General features: G+C 43.1%; 1 protein-coding gene across 1 annotated transcript in view; it reads right to left on the bottom strand.

Moving 5' to 3' along the window:
* LOC106579906 (transmembrane protein 132C) overlaps positions 1 to 20,414 on the bottom strand; it is a 190,507-nt gene that overhangs the window by 116,258 nt on the left and 53,835 nt on the right. Inside the window, exon 2 of the mRNA XM_014160261.3 lies at positions 4,784 to 4,927. Coding sequence (XP_014015736.3) covers positions 4,784 to 4,927 — 144 coding nt within the window. The remainder of the gene's footprint in view (positions 1 to 4,783; positions 4,928 to 20,414) is intronic.

The raw sequence follows: 20,414 nt of genomic DNA on the forward strand, positions 1-20,414 counted from the left end.
AGCATGGGAGCTGGAATCAGAATTGATATGGATTTGTGTAACCATGATGGGTGACACACATCCTCATTGGTTCTCTGGCTTAATGGTAGTTATTACCTCCTGATTTCTGTAAACATTGTGTCACATTGTGTCACATTGTGTAAACATTGTGACACACCAGGACATTTTCTTCAATCTCCATATTGTTTACTTGGCTTTGCCAGATAACAGAAGTAGAAAGAGCACTGTGCTACTCAGGTGTAATCTACAGTGATTAGTGTAATCACCAGGGTGTCAAAAGACATTGTAGACACCATATCAGCTCTTTCTCAAGGAGGGCTGATTCCCTGCATAACACACCATCTCTGCCTTGACAAAAACCCAGCAGTAAAGAGCTCTGACGTGATTGGCTGCAGCAGAGAAGAACAGCATTGATCACGTCATTCCAATTGTGAGAGGAGCATATAAATCGAGCAGCGGCGACTCAATTATGCATTGGTGGAAAGGTCAATGAGCCTCCTCTGAGGCTGCATGAATGAAGGCCATGGGAAAAAGAGCAGCTTCATTATTAAGGGTGTTATCATTAGGACAGTCCTGTTAACAGCCAACTCTGGGCTTAATGTAATAGACCCATTTCATGTCTGCCTTGATTTATGCTACAATAAGCATATTGCATGCTGCTCATTCTCGACTGTTGTTACAGTGCTATTGTAGAGGCCTTGATGATCCCTTCTCTCTGGGATACAGCGTTGAGAGACCCACAGGAGAAATGGGCTTTAGGGGTTATGGATAATTGCATATACATTTAAAGATGTGCTTTCCCTTTCACCACATTTTTCCAATTTAAACACACATAATCTGGAATCCAAGTCAATGCAATCATAATGTGTTAGAAAATGAGTGAGCGGTGAGGGAAATGTAAAAGAAGACATGCTTGAGTCCTACACTCTGCTCAATCATGTAAGTGTCAATCTCAGTCTGGGTGACAGTGTCTCTTCACTGAGGGATAGGAATGGGCTATAATGACTGAGCTAGTTCTGTAAAGAGCCTGTTACCGCTCTACATGAGGTCTCTCCCAATGGCCAGTCAGGCTGGGGATTAATGAAGCTGGTTCTACCTGAGGGGATATCCATCTGGACTGACACAGTCTTCATTAACTTGGGCCAGACATGGCACTTTTACTGAGAAGAGAAGCGTCCACTTAGACTGGGTTATGACATGCTGAGGAAGCAGGACTGCTGTTGTTTTAAATGTGCTGCTGGTCTTTAATGGCACTGGTGGTGAATTTCCAATCTCCCAGAGTGCTCTTTTAGCTGATATCAGGTACATGTAACGGTTCTGTGCGTTTCTATAGGAGCTTATTCTGATATTTCTGTGACATGTGCTGAATTAGAAAAGAAATCTGAAACTGAAAAAGCCAACTCTATCAAATTGTGTGTTTTCTCATAATAAAATAAAATCGTATTTGTCACGTGCCAAATACAACAGGGTTAGACCTTACAGTGAAATGCTTACAAGCCCTTAACCAACAATGCAGTTTTAAGAAAATACCCCCAAAAAGTAAGAAATAAAAGTAACAAATAATTCAAGAGCAGTAGTAAAATAACAATAGCGAGGCTATATACAGGGGGTACCGGTACAGAGTCAATTTGCGGGAGCACCGGTTAGTCGAGGTAATTGAGGTAATATGTACATGTAGGAGTTGTTAAAGTGACTATGCATAGATAATAACAGAGAGTAGCAGCAGCGTAGAAGGGGGGGGGGGGGGCAATGCAAATAGTCTGGGTAGCCATTTGATTAGATATTCAGGAGTCTAATGGCTTGGGGGTATAAGCTGTTTAGAAGCCTCTTGGACCTAGACTTGGCACTCCGGTACCGCATGTCGTGCGGTAGCAGAGAGAACAGTCTATGACTAGGGTGGTTGGAGTCTTTGACAATTTTTAGGGCCTTCCTCTGACACCGCATGGTATAGAGGCATGGTATAGAGGTCATGGATAGTAGGAAGCTTGGCCATGGTGATTTACTGGGCCGTTCGCACTACCCTCTGTAGTGCCTTGCGGTCAGAGGCCGAGCAGTTGCCATACCAGGCAGTGATGCAACCCGTCAGGATGCTCTCGATGGTGCAGCTGTAGAACCTTTTGAGGATCTGAGGACCCATGCCAAATCTTTTCAGTCTCCAAAATAGGTTTTGTTGTGCCCTCTTCATGACTGCCTTGGTGTGTTTAGACCATGTTAGTTTGTTGGTGATGTGGACGCCAAGGGACTTGAAGCTCTCAACCTGCTCCACTACAGCCTCGTCGATGAGAATAGGGGCGTGCTCGGTCCTCTTTTTGTGTCATCGGCAAACTTAAAGATGGTGTTGGAGTCGTGCCTGGCCGTGCAGTCATGAGTGAACAGGGAATACAGGAGGGGACTGAGGGGCCCGCGTGTTGAGGATCAGTGTGGCGGATGTGTTGTTGTAGGTGACTAAAAATGTAGAAGTTGGCACATTATTATGTTGAGTTAGCAGTTGTGTCTTGGCGAATGAAGTCCGATTCTGTTCATTAGAACAAATGAATGTACAGATATAGGATCTTAATTTGAGATCGTTTGCTACAGAAGGAAAATAATCCTGCAGAAATAGGAAATCATTAGGAAACTAAATTATTTAATGGAGACTTTTGTATGGGTTGATACATCAAGTCTGAGATTGTAAAGTAGAAGTTACAAACCTCAGAAGCCTTTTAAAACCTCAAATACGCTACACGTTTTACATTTCGAAATCAGTCATTCTGGTTTTGAGAACATCCCATTGAAGGAGAAGTGTACGTTTTACAGCTGTGGTGTCTTTGGAAATACAAAGCTGTCAGCCTACCAGACAGCACCTAGGCCTATATACACTAAACTTCCACATACAGTAGAGCCGGATGTGGCTAGACTACCTGGTGCAGAATTGAGGACAATTCCATTTGACCTCAGTTCATAGATTAAATTTTTTTTAATTATTTACTTCAGAAATGTAGTATTCAATCATTGACTCATTATATTAGTTTCAATCAATCTAAATTTTCCTGAATTGAAATTATATTGTCACTATTCCTGATTTTGTGACTCCTTAAACTCACATATAATATTCCCTTTAATACACCATAGAAAAGAGTCAACAACAATATGCCTGCTGCTGCTGGGCATAGAAATACATCATAAACACAAGGTTAAAGGTGCTAGTAAACAGGTAATAACGTGGGTAATCAAATTCCCGCTGCTAAAAGAGCTGGAGATTGACCTGCAGTACTCACATCCACTCATTGTGGATGGAGGAGAAGAGAGAACAGGGGAGGGAGAAATGGAGAACAAACATTACAGTCAGTGTGAGCCTGAGACATTGGATGACAGCTCCAAAAAATTGATGGCTTTGTCTAATCCCTCCAAAGGGGCTCCAGTGAAAAGATTGGGGGTGGGCAGGGGGGTGGAGGGGTTGAGGAACAATACAGAAAAATGTATCATTGTTGTATATTATAGACACGGCTGAGCTTCTTAGGGATTCTTCATGGAGTGACTTGGACAGCTGGGGGATTAGGGAGAAGTAGTCCATCCGACACAGCCCGACAGGATAGCCAGGGATTAGACAGAATATGCTCGCTCTTGTCTCTGACTCCCTCACTTAAATCAATAAAAACAGATTTAACTACGCACTCATGTGAAAGAGACTCAGCCTATGGTGGTGTTGCTGAGACAGAGCGCTGACAGTGTTCTCACTGCGCTGCGGGTTTTTGTTTTTTCCTTTCAATTAAGACCTACACAACCAGGTGAGGGGAGTTCTTTACTCATTAGTGACCTAAATTCAATCAAGTACAAGGGAGGAGCAAAAACCCTCAGACACTCAGCCCTCCGTGGAATGAGATTGACATATGTGTTATACACAACGCTTGCTAGTCAGTGTTGTAGTACTTCTTAGGACCATGTAGGGGTAACTCCCAAGATGATTATACAACAGGCCTGAACATTCAAAGTCTCTAGACTCCACGAGGTTGGAATAGCGATCACTCTTCACCTCTTTTGAGCTCTCTCCATCGAACTAACCAAAGTAACCAAGGGTTACTGCCCTAATATAACATTTTTAGGAATTGTTTTATACAACACTTCAAAAAAGAACACTTCAAAATGAAACAGAATTACACAAGTACATTTAAAAGGCTAAACTCAAACAGCCTCAGGGCATACTTTCAATTGAATTTCACAGAGTCAAACTCTTAAGTCTTGTATTTTCTTTAAAAGTAAGTAGTCAGTGGAATGATGCTGATGGACTTAATACGCAGAGCTTTCCAACCTCCCAATCATTCTCTAATCCGTAAAATTACACCTGTCACTAGAAAGTTAGATTTATTAAACCAACTTCCTGATCCATGGAAGAAAACCATTAGGACACACAAAGGGCCTGGATCAGAACTTAATTAACGCAAGCAGCAACCTTTTTCGCATCCCGAGAATCCGTTTCCTATTTACTAGATTAATTTAAGTACGTAATACAGATAGGAAATGACCAAAACAACTTTAAGGCTATTTCATTTGGGGAAATGAATATGCTAATCAAAAGAGAGCTGGAGATGGGCTGTTAACCTCTTCCTTGCTAGAGGAACAACCACAGAGATTATGCTTCACTCCAGCCAACACTGTGATATTGGAGTCAAGAGTTATAAGGCAGGCAGCGGTCCTTCAGGGAAAGGTTGTAGATGGTTGTGTGAAGGTCGTAGATGGTTGTGCGTACAGTATACCAGTGATGTCCAATAGGACACAGTGGGGAGATCCAGTATTGCTAACTGACCTTTGTCCGTAGCTGGACTCTTTCCTGCGGCAATGGAGGGTGACCACCCTGTGCCCCTCGCTCCTCACATCCTGGCTCACCATCCACAGGGTGGGGTTGCTGGGCCGGGCACCCAGAAACGCCATGCCCTCTTTCAACTTGACCCTAGGGAAGTAGAAACAACACACACAGGCTCAGGACGAGAGTGTGATAGATAGCAGTGCAGCATGGGTTGGTTAAACATGTGGTTATATCAAACAGATCTTTCAGGTATTGAATCATTGAATGCATCCATCTGAACCTGCTTCAAACAGCTGAGGCCAAACAGACCATGACGTCTTCACTATAGAAATACACAAAACAGGATCAGATGGTTTCAAATTCCTTTTTGTCAATATGTGTCTCATCTGTCTTTTATTTTATTCCTATAACAGGGTTTTTTCTTAATCAAAAAGGGGGTGTTCATGGAGTTGTGTTAAATGTTTGCAGTTTTAAAGCAAATTTAATGTGATTTTACATATTCTGCCATGGAGATGAGAACATTTTGCAGTTTTTAAGCCAATTTTGTGCAATTCTATGCATTGTACCATGGCTAATCCTGTGTTATTTTGCTCAAACACAATAGCAAAATGTATACTAAATACATTTTCAATTCCCCCAGACTGTATCTTTTATTTTTGTGATTGTTAGTTGTCAAAGATTATATTATAGAAAAATATATAGATCCTGTCTCTTTTCTACATATTTTATATCTGGTTTTAGTCATTAAGTGTTTTTCCATCTCAAAAAAAAATATATACTGTACCAGTCAAAAGTTTGGACACACATACTCAATCCAGGAGTTCTTTATTTTTAGAATAATTGTGAAGACATCAAAACAATGAAATAAGACATATGCAATCATGTAGTAACTAAAAAAAAGTGTTTAACAAATCAAAATATATTTTATATTTGAGATTCTTCAAAGTAGCCACCCTTTGACTTCATGACAGTGTAACCGATGTGAAATGGCTAGTTAGTTAGCGGTGGTGCGAGCTAATAGCGTTTCAATCAGTGACGTCACTCGCTCTGAGACCTGAAGTGGTTGTTCCCCTTGCGTTGCAAGGGCCGTGGCTTTTGTGGCGCGATGGGTAACGATGCTTCGTGGGTGTCAGTTGTTGATGTGTGCAAGGGTCCCTGGTTCGAGCCCAGGTTGGGGCGAAGAGAAGGACGGAACCTACACTGTTACATTGATGCTGTTGACCCGGATCATTGGTTGCTGCAGAAAAAGGAGGAGGTCAAAAGGGGGGTGAGTGTAACCGATGTGAAATGGCTAGTTAGTTAGCGGTGGCGCGCGCTAATAGCGTTTCAATCAGTGACGTCACTCGCTCTGAGACCTGAAGTGGTTGTTCCCCTTGCGTTGCAAGGGCCGCGGCTTTTGTGGCGCGATGGGTAACGATGCTTTGTGGGTGTCAGTTGTTGATGTGTGCAAGGGTCCCTGGTTCGAGCCCAGGTTGGGGCGAAGAGAGGGACGGAACCTACACTGTTACAACAGCTTTGCACACCCTTGGCATTCTCTCAACTAACTTCACCTGGAATGCTTTTCCAACACGTCTTGAAGGAGTTCCCACATATGCAGAGCACTTGTGGGCTGCTTTTTCTTCACTCTCCGGTCCAACTCATCCCAAACCATCTCAATTGGGTTGAGGCCAGGTGATTGTGGAGGCCAGGTCATCTGATGCATCACTCCGTCAGTCTCCAGACACTTTTTTTGGTTACTACATGATTCCATATGTGCTATTTCATAGTTTTGATGTCTTCACTATTATACAATGTAGAAAATAGTAAAAATAAAGAAACACTGGTATAAAGGATTTGGAGACAGGCACAGGAATACACAATAGGGGTTTTTAATACACCCAAAACAAACACGTATACAAAAACACGCAGCATAACAGCTGCACCAACACATAGGTACTCACACCACCAACGGACATGGGAACAATAACCGACAGAGGGAACAGAGGGCACATATATAACATACTAATCAGGGGAAATGGGAACCAGGTGTGTGTAAACAGACAAGACAGTCCGGGGTTGATGATAATGAATCCCGTTCAGTGAAGCCTAGAAAGCCGATGACGTAGAGGATTTCAATAGCAGAAAAATCCCTGTATAAAATAATTACTCTCACTCTGTCAAGTTCAGAGACAATTATGTGACTGACAGAACTACATCCTCCAAGGAGAGGAAAATGTCTGTATGTTTTTCTCTCTTTTCTGTGTAACTGCTGCTTTTTAGCTCAACAAAAACAGCATCATTTTATGAACATACTATGGAAAAATTAACATTGCTTAAGGTAAAATCGAAATGCTTGTTTTGCTTCAACATATTACTGAAGTAGACCAACAAAACATGAATTACCATTCTGCAGTGCCAGGGCATGCAAAAAACTTGAACTAAGGCTCCAAAAACAACCAAATAAGTAATTTAAGAAACAGTAACGCTCTCAGTATAGTGATGAAGGTCTTTAGATGTTGTACACGACATTGTGTGATTCTGATCTTCATCTGCAATGTTATATTCCATTTTGTTGGACTCAATAGATACTTTTCTGTGTGCGAGCAACCACATGCTTTCTCGTATCACCACAATGGGAACAAATAAAACAATCCCGGAAAAGTAACGCTCGAGTCCAACAAAATTGAGTATAGTGTTGCAGATAACGTTCTGAATAAATTGTCTGGACACTTCTATAACATGCCATTTACATCCAATTTTTAGATTTGATTCAGAAAAAGCTAACTTGTCATGGCTCTCACCCTCCCTCTTTTCCTCCAGTAATGGTTAAAGACATAAATACTCCTCAAAACCCCTCTCCCCCTCAGACCATCCCGCAGGGGAAGGAGCTGGATGTGGACGTCCTGGGCTGGCATGGTTACACGTGGTCTGCGGTTGTGAGGCTGGTTGGATGTACTGCCAAATTCTCTAAAACGATGTTGGTTGTGGCTTATGGTAGATAAATGAACATTAAATTATCTGACAACAGCTCTGTTGGACATTCCTGCAGTCAGCATGACAATTGCACACTCCCTCAAAACTTGAGACATCTGTGGCATTGTGTTGTGTGACAAAACTGCACATTTTAGAGTGGCCTTTTATTGTCCCCAGCACATGGTGCACCTGTGTAATGATCATGCTCTTTAATCAGCTTCTTGATATGCCACACCTGTCAGGTGGATGGTTTATATTGGCAAAGGAGAACTACTCACAAACAGGGATGTAAAGAAATGTGCGCACAACATTTGAGAAAAATAAACTTTGGGTGCGTGTCAAAAATGTCTGAATCTAAAAAGGCCAGAATGATAGATGTTCAGTGACTGCAGCAAATTACAGTAGCCAATGTCCTTGGCACAAAAGAAAAAGTGATTACGTTCAAAGGGAAAATCTGCAATTGAAAAGCTCTGTCTTTAGTGCATTCACTACACATAGAGAAGTGTAGTTTAAAAGGGGAAAATGAGGTCAAGAAACTGAAAAGATTGCCTTTCTTTACATTATGAATAAGGCTGAGGCAGTGTAGTGCAGTCAGGAACAACCACCCATGTCCTCTCACACCCTCCCAACACCAAAAACCTTCCAACACCACACACCTTCTCAACACCAAAAACCTTCCCAACACCACACACCTTCCCAACACCACACACCTCCCCAACACCGCACACCTTCCCAACACCAAAAACCTTCCAACACCACACACCTTCCCAACACCACACACCTTCCCAACACCACACACCTTCCCAACACCACACACCTCCCCAACACCGCACACCTTCCAACACCACACATCTTCCCAACACCACAAACCTTCCCAACATCACACACTTTCCCAATACTGCACACATTCCAACACCGTCCAACACCACACACCTTCCAACACCGTCCAACACCACACACCTTCCCAACACCACACACCTTCCCAACACCACACACCTTCACAACACCACACACCTTCCTAACACCACACACCTTCCCAACACCACACACCTTCCCAACACCACACACCTTCCCAACACCACACACCTCCCCAACACCGCACACCTCCCCAACACCGCACACCTTCCCAACACCACACACCTCCCCAAAACCGCACACCTTCCCAACACCAAAAACCTTCCAACACCACACACCTTCCCAACACCACACACCTTCCCAACACCACACACCTTCCCAACACCACACACCTCCCCAACACCGCACACCTTCCAACACCACACATCTTCCCAACACCACAAACCTTCCCAACATCACACACTTTCCCAATACTGCACACATTCCAACACCGCCCAACACCACACACCTTCCAACACCGTCCAACACCACACACCTTCCCAACACTACAAACCTTCCCAACACCACACACCATCCCAACACCACAAACCTTCCCAACACCACAAAACTTCCCAATACCATACACATTCCAACACCGTCCAACTCTTGATTGCTGACATGCAAAACATTTTGGGACTGCCGAGTGGCGCGGTGGTCTAAGGCACTGCATCACAGTCATAGAGGCGTCACTACAGATCCGGGTTCAATCCCAGGCTGTGTCGCAGCCAGCCGCGACCGGGAGACCCATGAGGTGGCACACAATTGGGCCAGCGCCGTCTGGGTTAGGGGAGGGTTTGGCTGGCCGGGATGTTCTTGTCCCATCGTGCTCTAGTGACTCCGTGTGGCGGCCGGGTGCATGCACTCTGACTTTGGTCGCCAACTGTACGGTGTTTCCTTCGACATATTGGTGGTGCTGGATTCCGGGTTAAGCAAGTAGTATGTCATGAAGCAGTGTGGCTTTTCGGGGTTGTGCTTCGAAGGACGCATGGCTCTCGACCTTTGCCTCTCCCGAGTCTGTACAGGAGTTGCAGCATTGGGCCAAGACTGTAGCTACCAATTGGATATCACGAAATTGGGGAGAGAAAAGAAGGGGTAAAAAGTACAAAATAAATAAATAAGGCTGATTCTCAAACAAGGGAGGGACCAGACCCAGTCCAAAGACCTGCAGAAGTGAGGGACTGTAGAGAAAGCAGCAGACAGGATATGTCTATAGGAGACTGATAATGTAGTGGCATAGGTGAGACTTTGTTGTCAGATTAAAGTGAGTTTTGACCATAATAACCCTATTTTACTGATCCTTTGTGCCTTGAGACCCTGTCTAGTATAGCAGCTGCCCACTACCACAACAGCAGTAAGAAACATATTATATCACCAGACACAAATGCAATGACAAGACCCTCACTGGCCAGTCAAAAGGAATACTTTGATGTGAAATCTTATTAGCATGTGACAGGAACAATGATTGGAGCGGGGGATCCGTAATAAGACAGCAGCACAGATGGTATGGTGTGCTTCCACTCTCTACAGGATTGGGGATGCACTCCAGGGCTAATGCTCACTCAGAATGCATGGCTGCGTGTTACTTTCTAGAAATTTGAGGTCTCTTGACCAGCTGGTTTGTTCTCTTGGATGTTCATGTGGGCATCAGGCTCCCTTTGGATGTAAAACAGTGAAGCCCGACAGATAAGCCTAATGTGACAGGACCGCAACACCACACAAAGAGGATGGAACATCATGTTAAACTTGAAAGCTTAAGATGAAGCAAACCCACTGAATGCCGTACCCACTGAATGCTCAATTTGAATTAATTAAGCTAATATTACAGGTAAACATGTTCATCTCAGGTGGCTCTCGCCTCGCACACATTTTAGAGATGCTTAATACACTATAGAGGTACGTTCCAAGGCCTCTCTGTCTGTCTGTCTCTCTCTCTGTTTCTCCCAGAGGAGGCAGAGACTGGCCTTGCATCCAGTTACAGATGTAGGATCTTAATTTGAACCAGTTTGTTACAGCAGGAAAATAATCCTGCAGCAACAGGAAATGTGAATTACTCTGTGGATTATAATTAATGGACATTTTTGTAGGGGTTGATACATTTTCGTAAGGGAAAATCAAGTCAAAATTACAAACTTCAGAAGCCTTTCTTGAATACACTACAAGTTTTACATTTCCTGTATCTGTAGTTGAGGAACTTCCTGCAGTTCTGTAGGCCCATCAGAGTTCCTCTAATGTTGATCCTCTAACACCCCATGTGGATATACTGTTTCAAATACCATAGCTTTTCAACTTAACAAAACTTTTAAACTGGCATATTGCATTTATAACACAATTATAGAAAACATGCTTTTCATGTATGTTTCAGCTAGGGAGGTAGTCCAGTGCACAGCTGAATACTCATAACATACAAATAGACTATGAATATGAAAACAACTCCTGAGAGACTCATGAGGTGTTACACCTTAGCCCTACTGACAATGATGCACTATTACAGTGTGAGGGAAAGAGTGGGATTGCCATGGTGCTCTAAGTGATTGCTAGTACAACTATTCTAAAGTATATTCTTATGAAACATGAAAAGTAAAAACAATTTTGTGGCCTTCATGCCTCAACAATACACACTGGACTCTTGAAAATGCTATACTTACATAATTGAAAGAAGCTCAGCTGATTCACCAATAAACAGCATGCAGACAGAGTGGACAGCTGTGACAAGAAATGTTTCATATGTCCTTTTCGAGCTCTCCTTGTACATCTCCATCTCACAAAGGAACTCTAATGAATGCAGTATCACACTCTGTACTATTGGGAATCAGCACCCAAATAGTGAGTGAAGTCAAGGGCCAATCTGAGACTCACAGAACAGAATGCAGCAATCGTGTGTTGCTCTCAACAAAGCAAAGCTGTGAGCTGAAATATAACACAGAAATGAAAGGTGGAGGCTTATTATGTATATCCATACTTGTGGGCTCCAATCCATTGTGGAATAGATTTTCTATGAACTTATTGAGCTACGTGCCAGATTGAATGTCCTGAATATCAAATAATGCATAGTAACAAATGAATAAAGAAAATACAATACCCACAACAACATGTACAGAGGAAACGTCATGTATATGTTTTTAAATGTTTAAAACTGACAATACATCATGAACAATAAGTTACTCTCTAATACTGCATGGTAGACACAATATGCTACTTCAGAAAGCTGTCAGCATCTATAATGAAAGTTGTAAGTTCCTCTTTATTGCCCAAGTCGGAAACAAAATGGAGCTGACCATAGCAAAATGGACACTGCAATCAAAAAGCTGCTAGTGCAGTCCATTCTCAATTCTAACACCATTTCAGCTCATCATGGTTCTTTTAATGGGTGCAGAGGAATAACATCAGGGCTCCCCCACCACCAGCCAACCCCCTCTCCTACCCCCTATCCCTCCTCACTGATTGCTTTCAGAAGCCACACTTGGCCTCCTTGGCGTTTCCCTCAATAAATAATGATGAGATAACTAGAAATTGAGCGCTGTCCCTCAGTGAGACAGTGAAGGAAACAAACATCTTCAGAGGAAATCCAATAAGTTGGACGCTGAGCGACAGTGGTAGTCCCCAGCCGGCAGTCCCCTGCATGCGCCTGGGCATCTCTTGCTCCCCTCTCCCTCTGCTCGCCTCTCTCCGGGTCTGCCTGGCTCCAGGATGCAGCACAGGCCTTTGGAGAGGACAGGGATAGCACTCTGTTTCCCTCCATTACTCTGCTGACACCCATCTGCATCGTCCAACACCAGGCTAGGCGCTGCATGCAAGAGGCCATGTTTCACTGTTCCCTTGGTCAAGCCCATCCAACACACACAATGTGGGGGGAATGAGACAACTCAAAAGGGAGGGAGACAGAGTAAGTTTGGCATCAGTGGTCAGCAGAGCCCCCACCCCCCCCCCCCCCCCCCACCTGTTTTGAGCCCCACCAGTTAAAAAAAATAAAATATAAATCCTTGACTTAATAAAGCAGCACACAAACATGGTCTCTTTCTTTGAGTAACGCATCTCCAGCCTACCTCAGTTTTTTATGTGGTGGAGGGGCAGCAAGCGAAAGCATAGAGTGTAGGCATTGTTAATCTTCTCTGGTTGAACAGTGATTGGCACAAGGTTCTGTCACTCTTCGGGACACTACGTCACCATAGAATCTACGATAGAGCTAGGCAGTTCAAGACCCCCCTTGGGTGCTGCTATAGATTTACAGTAGAAGTGCCCCTCCAAGAATGCTCAATGTCATTGGCCACAGATAAAAAGACGTCAAATCACGTTATATTTCCTGTAGCTTTGATTGGACTGATCAGGTCAACATCATATTTTCAAAATCTTAGCTAGCAGGCTAGCTAGCTAGATAAGCAGTCATGATTATGAACCACGTCGACAATCTATTGTCAAATCTTTTTCAATCCTTGTCATATGAAGAGAAATTAGAGATAAAACGTCTTGGTGCTCATCGGCCATTGGACATAAACATTACACAAGTCGGAAATCAGAACCTTGTGCCAATCACGGAAGACAGCAGTGGCTAACTGCGAGAGTCACAAACCAATCACTATTTTGCTTCCCCTGTCTGCTATTCAATGGAGAGGGTGTGTGGTCCAAGTCTGGGTTTAAGGATTTAAAACATCTGTCTGAAAGGGTCTCAACACATGACAATTGTGCATCACATGTAGACAATGCTGTTACTGGGGGAAATTAAACATTGTGGCTCACCAGACATTGCATATACTGTAGACGAGCCATGACCTTCACAACCAACAAACGGAGGAGAATAGGTACGTGCTTGCCAGAATTATAGCATTCATTAAATTGTGTGGTAATTGTGAGACAGCACTGCAGGGCCATGACGAGTCGGCCGACTCCTGCCCAGGCATTTTCAGATGCATTTTTGAGACCATGCGTGAAGGAGATTACAGGCTACAAAGGCATTATACTGGGGAAATCAAACAATGTAGCTCAACTAGACACCACATATACTGTAGATGAGCCATGACCTTCACAACCAACAAATGGAGGAGAATAGGTAAGTGCTTGCCAGAATTATAGCATATTGTGTGGCAATTGTGAGACAGCACTGCGAGGCCATGATGAGTTGGTCGACTCCTGCCCAGGCATTTTAAGGTGCGTTTTTGCGACCATGCGTGAAGGTGATTACAGGCCACAAGGCATTATGACAACCAATGCCTTTAAGTTTACATCAAGCATAATCCAAAACAAACCCTTAAAAGGATAAAAACCTTCACACACAACACCATGGGCCAGAAAAGGTTGAATGCATTGGCCATGCTATCAATCCAGCATGAATTTATCCAGAGAATTTCAGACTTTGATGAAAAAGTAATTGAGAGGTTTGCCCACAGGTTCGCCGTGCCACCTTCCTGCACAACAATGGTGAGTCCAAAAATGTGATGTAATATGCCAGGGAGATAGTGTTACTTTCTTAGCTACAGTATACCTAAGTGTAAGCTATGTTGTGTAGTACGTGTATGTTATGTAGAATGTGTATGTTGTGTAGTACGTGTATGTTGTGTAGTACGTGTATGTTGTGTAGCACGTGTATGTTGTGTAGTACGTGTATGTTGTGTAGTATGTGTATGTTGTGTAGCACGTGTATGTTGTGTAGTAAGCTGTTAGTAGCCTATGTGTCTCACCCTAAGAATTTGGTCCCTCTCCCCCTTCCCCTACTGTTCTGACTTGGTGGTGCACATGTAGCCTATAGCCTGTTTTAGAGAAACATCATCATCAAATATTGTAAGAGCTTTCATTGTCTGCTTATGTGCCACCGTTATTTATCCTACTGTTCTGACTTGATATACAGGGAGAACAGACATATAGGCTACGTCCTTCTCAGCTCGCTCATGTCTTAATCGAAATGACGGCTTGCCTCTTATCCGCTCGTCGTTCCGTTATGCCATAGTTAGTTTGTACATCTCCATTGTTATATTGCTTATATAGGTCTATCTCATTAGTATCTTATTCTTCATTTTAGGCAAAGGTAGAATGATGTATTTCATTGTTTTGCTTACTTTGTGTATTATAATTAGTTAATGTGCTTTCTTTCAGAAGATGGAATACTATATAATGTTTTGGGGTCTGTAACCATGTTTGCCAGTGAATGTCTATTCCAATATTTTGTTAAACAAAAAGTTCAGTAATAGACCCATGTAATTCCAGTTCATATTGCAAGGGTTGTTTTGTTTGCACAATGCGCTGTTTGTGTGTCGGTATATTCTTTATAAAAGTGGATCCTTGTGATTGTATTTTCCTTCCTTTTTAGACCACATAATAAAATACTTCAAATGGTAGGCTGTTGAGTCCTCTCTTTCTCTCTCTCTCTCTGTGATGTGACTTAAAGAAGAGTAAAGTTAAGGTCTCAACATCTTGCTGAAATGATCTGAACTTCTGTCGCTGTCCATTTCGAAAATGCTGAACAAACAGGCCTACCTCATCGCAGATCGTTTGCTTGCACTTGCTTATACTTAGAGCTAAGTGGTAATGATATAAGAACAAACATGATGAATTTACTGAACATGAATGTTATAATGTTTGTGTGTGGTCCAGAAGTCAAAACTCATGTTGGCGTTCGTTATTACTGAAGGAGAATGCAGTTCTTATTGAGTTACACAAATCCGCAATGAGTCAGTGGAAACCATATTTATTTAAACAAGTCAGCAATATCAGCTATGGTTTTTAAAAGGCTGATTTGCTGCCAGATGAGGCTCCACTGATAGCCAGGTGTAGCGGTTGTAAGGATTCACTCCATGGTAGTAAAAGGAAAGGTCTGCTGTCGGGAAAGCTTCATGTAGGCACTAACAGTTTGTGGGCAACATTTGTCACCGTCATAATTCCATCACTGAATGAATCAGGGATCAGGTGGCTAAGGTAGGCTACTTCAAAGCAAGATAACTAACAAAGACATGTTTATCTTTAACCTTGTGAGGCTAAAATATTCAGGTTCCAGGGGAGATCTATAGACAGTATGTGAGTTATTTGTCAATTATTTTTTGTGCTGTCAGAATTAAACATTGGCCAATGTTGAATAAAGGGGATTCCCAGCTCTCCAACAGTGTCAAATCTATGCGAGCACTTGAGAAGTGGTTTACAACAAATAACGTACCCATTCATCAACTGCGGACATTTGCGTTAATGAGTGCAGGTGAAACGTCTTTTAGGACATCAGATGTGAAACTATGAAATGAATACATGCTAATAGCTGAATAGTTAACTACCAAGATAGCTAGCCAGGCTACAGAATATGTTTTGAATTGGCTATGTAGTTAGTTAGTCTGTTAGACTGTTGTCTCTTATTAATTATAGGCTACCTAAAGCTGTCTCTCCCTCCTCAATGCCCCCCCTCGCACTGGCACACACGCAGGTGATTCATACAACAAGACTTTTCCAGGATTTTCATGACCGTACGAACTCTGTTTGATGACCAAAAAATTGCTATAAATGGGCACCTACCCACAAACTAGCAAGGAATATCTACAAATGTGCACATGCCTTTCAATGCAATGCAGTTATGTGATGCAGCCAGTCAAGATGCTGTCGATGATGCAGCTGTAGAACTTTTTGAGGATCTGAGGGCCCATGCCAAATTCTTTCAGCCTCCTAAGGGTGAAGAGGAGTTGTCGTTGTCACGACTTCTGCCGAAGTTGGTGCCTCTCCTTGGACGGGCGGCGTTCGGCGGCTAACCTTCAAAGCATTAGATGGACTACCTATCTCGCCGATGTTAGGATTTTGAAAGTCGTGTAGTGTAAGACTGGCATAAGTGTTAGAACTCTGTCTTTGAGATATAAGAAAGCTAAGGAAAACATCAACAATGATCACAATCTAATATGTCTGTATGATCTTTTAGATATATAAAAACCCTTACCTTCTAACGAGTCCTGTGAGGCTTGTAAGCATTGTACAGCAAAACAGACTACATGTTTGTGAGAGTCTCAGACTTTCAGGATGGTTTGTAGCTCATAATAGTTTGTAGCTCAAACCCTTTTCAGGTTATCGTGAGAAGAACCGTTTTCAGCATAGTCTCTTCTCTCACTAACACCGCTTTAGCTCAGCCCCCATAGACCGCACAGGAAAATGACTGATATGGTCGGATTCAGAACAAATCCCTGAAGTCTGTTGTTCAAACACATGATTAGTTACGGGTGTTAGAAGCTGGTTAGAAGCACTAAAAGGTTGCCCACAAGCTGGTGGTATCCAATTAAAGACATGCTCCGGAACTTTGCCACTACTAAGTATTTTCTTTGGGTGGGGGAATGGGGGTTGTGTCGTTCACACATGCATAATCTATGAGCAGAATTACTGTCTTACCTCAATTATCCACGAAATCCTTAGTTTGAATGCAACTGTTCTTCTGAAAGCTGTGCTGCACCATTTCCCCTACATTTTCTCCCACGCAGGCCAGCCCCCTAGCAATTTGAGTTCAACCAATGAGCTTCAACCCCTCGCTATATGAGTGACAGCTAGTAACACACACACACACACACACACACACACACACACACACACACACACACACACACACACACACACACACACACACACACACACACACACACACTTACCCTGCAATACACAACAACAATAATCCATTTACACACTCTCTTAGCCCAGACTGCACAAAAACATCTTCATACTGCAATTCACAACAAGAAATTGGATGTTTTACCAACTCTACTATTTGGATACTAAACAGAACAAACATCAGGCACTAAGAGACCCACAAAGACAGATGCTTCGTTCAGGATTACATGGAAGTTGTTAAGGGTTGTCTGAGACCAGTTGAGTCAATATTAGTAAATCATATATTTGGTATTCAGAGCTTGCAGGTTTCTGGAATGCACAGATGTCTCATTCAACACACATATGTTACAGTAATGTGTGTTTACACATACTGTATGTGTGTGAGTTTACTACATGGGCATGCTAGCCAGTCAGTTCCCTTCGTCAGTTCTCTGTGGGCCACTGGGGTGTGACATAAACAGTATGGTCTGCCTTCTCCCATCTGACAAGTCAATAAGTCACTGTGTGTGTGTGTGTGTGTGTGTGTGTGTGTGTGTGTGTGTGTGTGTGTGTGTGTGTGTGTGTGTGTGTGTGTGTGTGTGTGTGTGTGTGTGTGTGTGTGTGTGTGTGTGTGAGTATTTGCAGTCAGTGCTGTGCACTCCGTTGCTAGTTAAATCAATCTGTTGTGCCACTCATCTCTTGCATTCAGCAGGGTTGGGAAACAGCTGCTATACTATGAGAGACAACAGCAACTACCGTCTGGAAATTTTCTTTCGTAAGCAGTTTTTAATCATAATAAATGTTAATAGGATGACAAAAAAATCTAACATTCTGTCACAAATTGCATACTTCTATAAAAATGATTAAATATGAACTCCCACTGTAAACAGCTTAGCCTCAGAAAGGTGGAATATACTGTCTGTCAACAGCACATCACCCACACCTTAGGAAAGCAGCGTAAACCAAATATTTCCAGGACAGTCATTTTATCAGAGCCACATCAGCCCCCACTTTTCATCTTACCATGAATTATTCATCTAGTGTCTATTTTAACCATCACAATGTCAACATGAATGATAAGAAAGCATTTGGAATTCCCCATCTGCGCCCATGTCAGTATTTGATTCCATTATATAGCCTCATGTATTTGTGTCATTTTACACATACTGACAGGGGCATGGCAGGCTGGAACAGCAGACGACCTGAGTGACTCAGTAAACAGAAAGGGCTGCGACCAATATGACTATGGCGCATAACAGTGAACATGTGGCTCCCTGGCCTATGTAGCCTATTGCAACTATATACCAAGAACTGCAAGTGTCTACAACATCACCTCAGTGGTCGGCCATTCCATTGCACAGAGGGGACATTTTTCATTGGCGTTTCGTTTCAGAATCACACAGCAGAGATTACGTTGGGACACTGTTCTCCTGAGTGCCTGTACAGGATAGGGGGAAATTGTTGTGTATGCATATCTGTGTGCCAATTACACCACCCTCTGTGTCAACACACTATGTGCAAAAAGGAAGCATTACAAACCCATATTGAGAATTCATATGCCTGCTATCATGGTGTGCGGTTCTGTAGTTTCCTCACAAATTTGTATCCTAATTGGATTTTGACAACAGTCGGGGACAGAGAAAGAGAGAGAGCGAGAGAGAGAGAGAGAGAGGCAGGGTGCACAAAACAGAAAGTGAGAGATTGGGAACACAACTTTGATAGCTCTACCTCCTTGCCTCAACTACTCCAAAAGGAAATCATTGATTTGGACGGCAGTTAGGCCGTGATTACGGTTACTAATTTACATAGAGGATTAGTTCAACTGCTCCTCTATCCTGTATATGGCAGTATCTTCCCAGGTCCCAGGACATAATAGTGTCACTCTATTTGAGAGGAGCTGATTTAAGGAGAGAGAGAGAGAGAGAGAGAGAGAGAGAGAGAACAGCTCAGTTTAGGAAGAGAGAGGCTGCTGTGCTGCATGAGAGGACAGTAGTGTGGATTTCCACTGATTCCTACAGAAGGCGCAGGCTAATCTGCAGGCGAACGTGTGCACACGATAAACATGCCTATCATTTACAGCACAACACCCCCTCAGCCTCAACATACACACACGGCCTCCACTGAGCTGTGACAGAGAGATAATGCCGGGGCGTCGCCTGCGGCAGGAGATGGATTTACACTCATACTTGTTTTCCACCTTTTTCTTCCATTTTTTTTTCATTCTTATTTTTGAAAATAGGTGGAATAAATTGTTCTGTATCTGGAGGAAATTTGTTGTAAATGGAAGGCATATTGAAAGCTCCAGATGTGCTCCCGGGAGAAAATGATGTTCCAGTTCCACAAGATGATCAGCTGCTGAGGAAAGAGGAAAGCTAATGAAGGATAGAGCGAGGTCCATCAATATTCACTTCCATGCCTATATATAGAATCAGTCAGAGCTGTGCCAATGCCACTGCTACTAAGTCAACAGGTAGTAGGCTATGTGGGGAGGAAGAGCTGGGCATGCTGTAACACTTGGTATTGTTGGTGGCGTCCAGGTCTTTTTCACAACCGTCACAGCCCAGGGTTATTTACACCAGTGGCTTCCTCTCCTCCTCCTAATACAGCCCCCTCCCAGGACCAATGCCCCCTCCCCCTCCAACAACATGAGGATTTAGCCTGAGAACAAATAACTAATGCCCTGCACATGATGGGAATCACAGATATACACACACCCACAAAAAGCAGGCACACACACACACGCACGCACACACACACACACACGCGCACACACACACACACACATACACACACACACAAACTCTCAGTAAGGTAATGAACAGCCTGCTGTGTTACAAGGCCCCCGGCATGGCTTACTCTAATGCTCACAAAATTGCTTTTAATTGGTGGATGAGAATAAATCAATGTAAACCCTGTTTTGAAACTCACATGGAGAAGGAGTGGGAGGAGAAGAAAAGAGAGTGAGTGAAAGAAAGGAAGAGAGGAACAAAGTCTAGAGTGGGTGGATCGACTGCCGTGCTCCTCTGGAAATTCTGTCAGGTGACTGTTCTAAAAAAAACTGTTTCTGTGATGCTCACTAATTTCGGCTGCATCACCAATGGAATACTAAATACAGATGTACTGTGCAGAGACATTGGGCTGAGATGAAGAGAGAGGCTGACTGATGGCCAAATCTCCAGTGTGAATCAGTGGGGCTGCTAGTATTGAGGAAGAGTCCTCAGAGATAGAGTGAGACAGAGAGACACACACACAC

The sequence above is a fragment of the Salmo salar genome, chromosome 20 (assembly GCF_965601325.2).
Source record: "Salmo salar chromosome 20, fSalSal1, whole genome shotgun sequence".
NCBI lineage: Eukaryota > Metazoa > Chordata > Actinopteri > Salmoniformes > Salmonidae > Salmo > Salmo salar.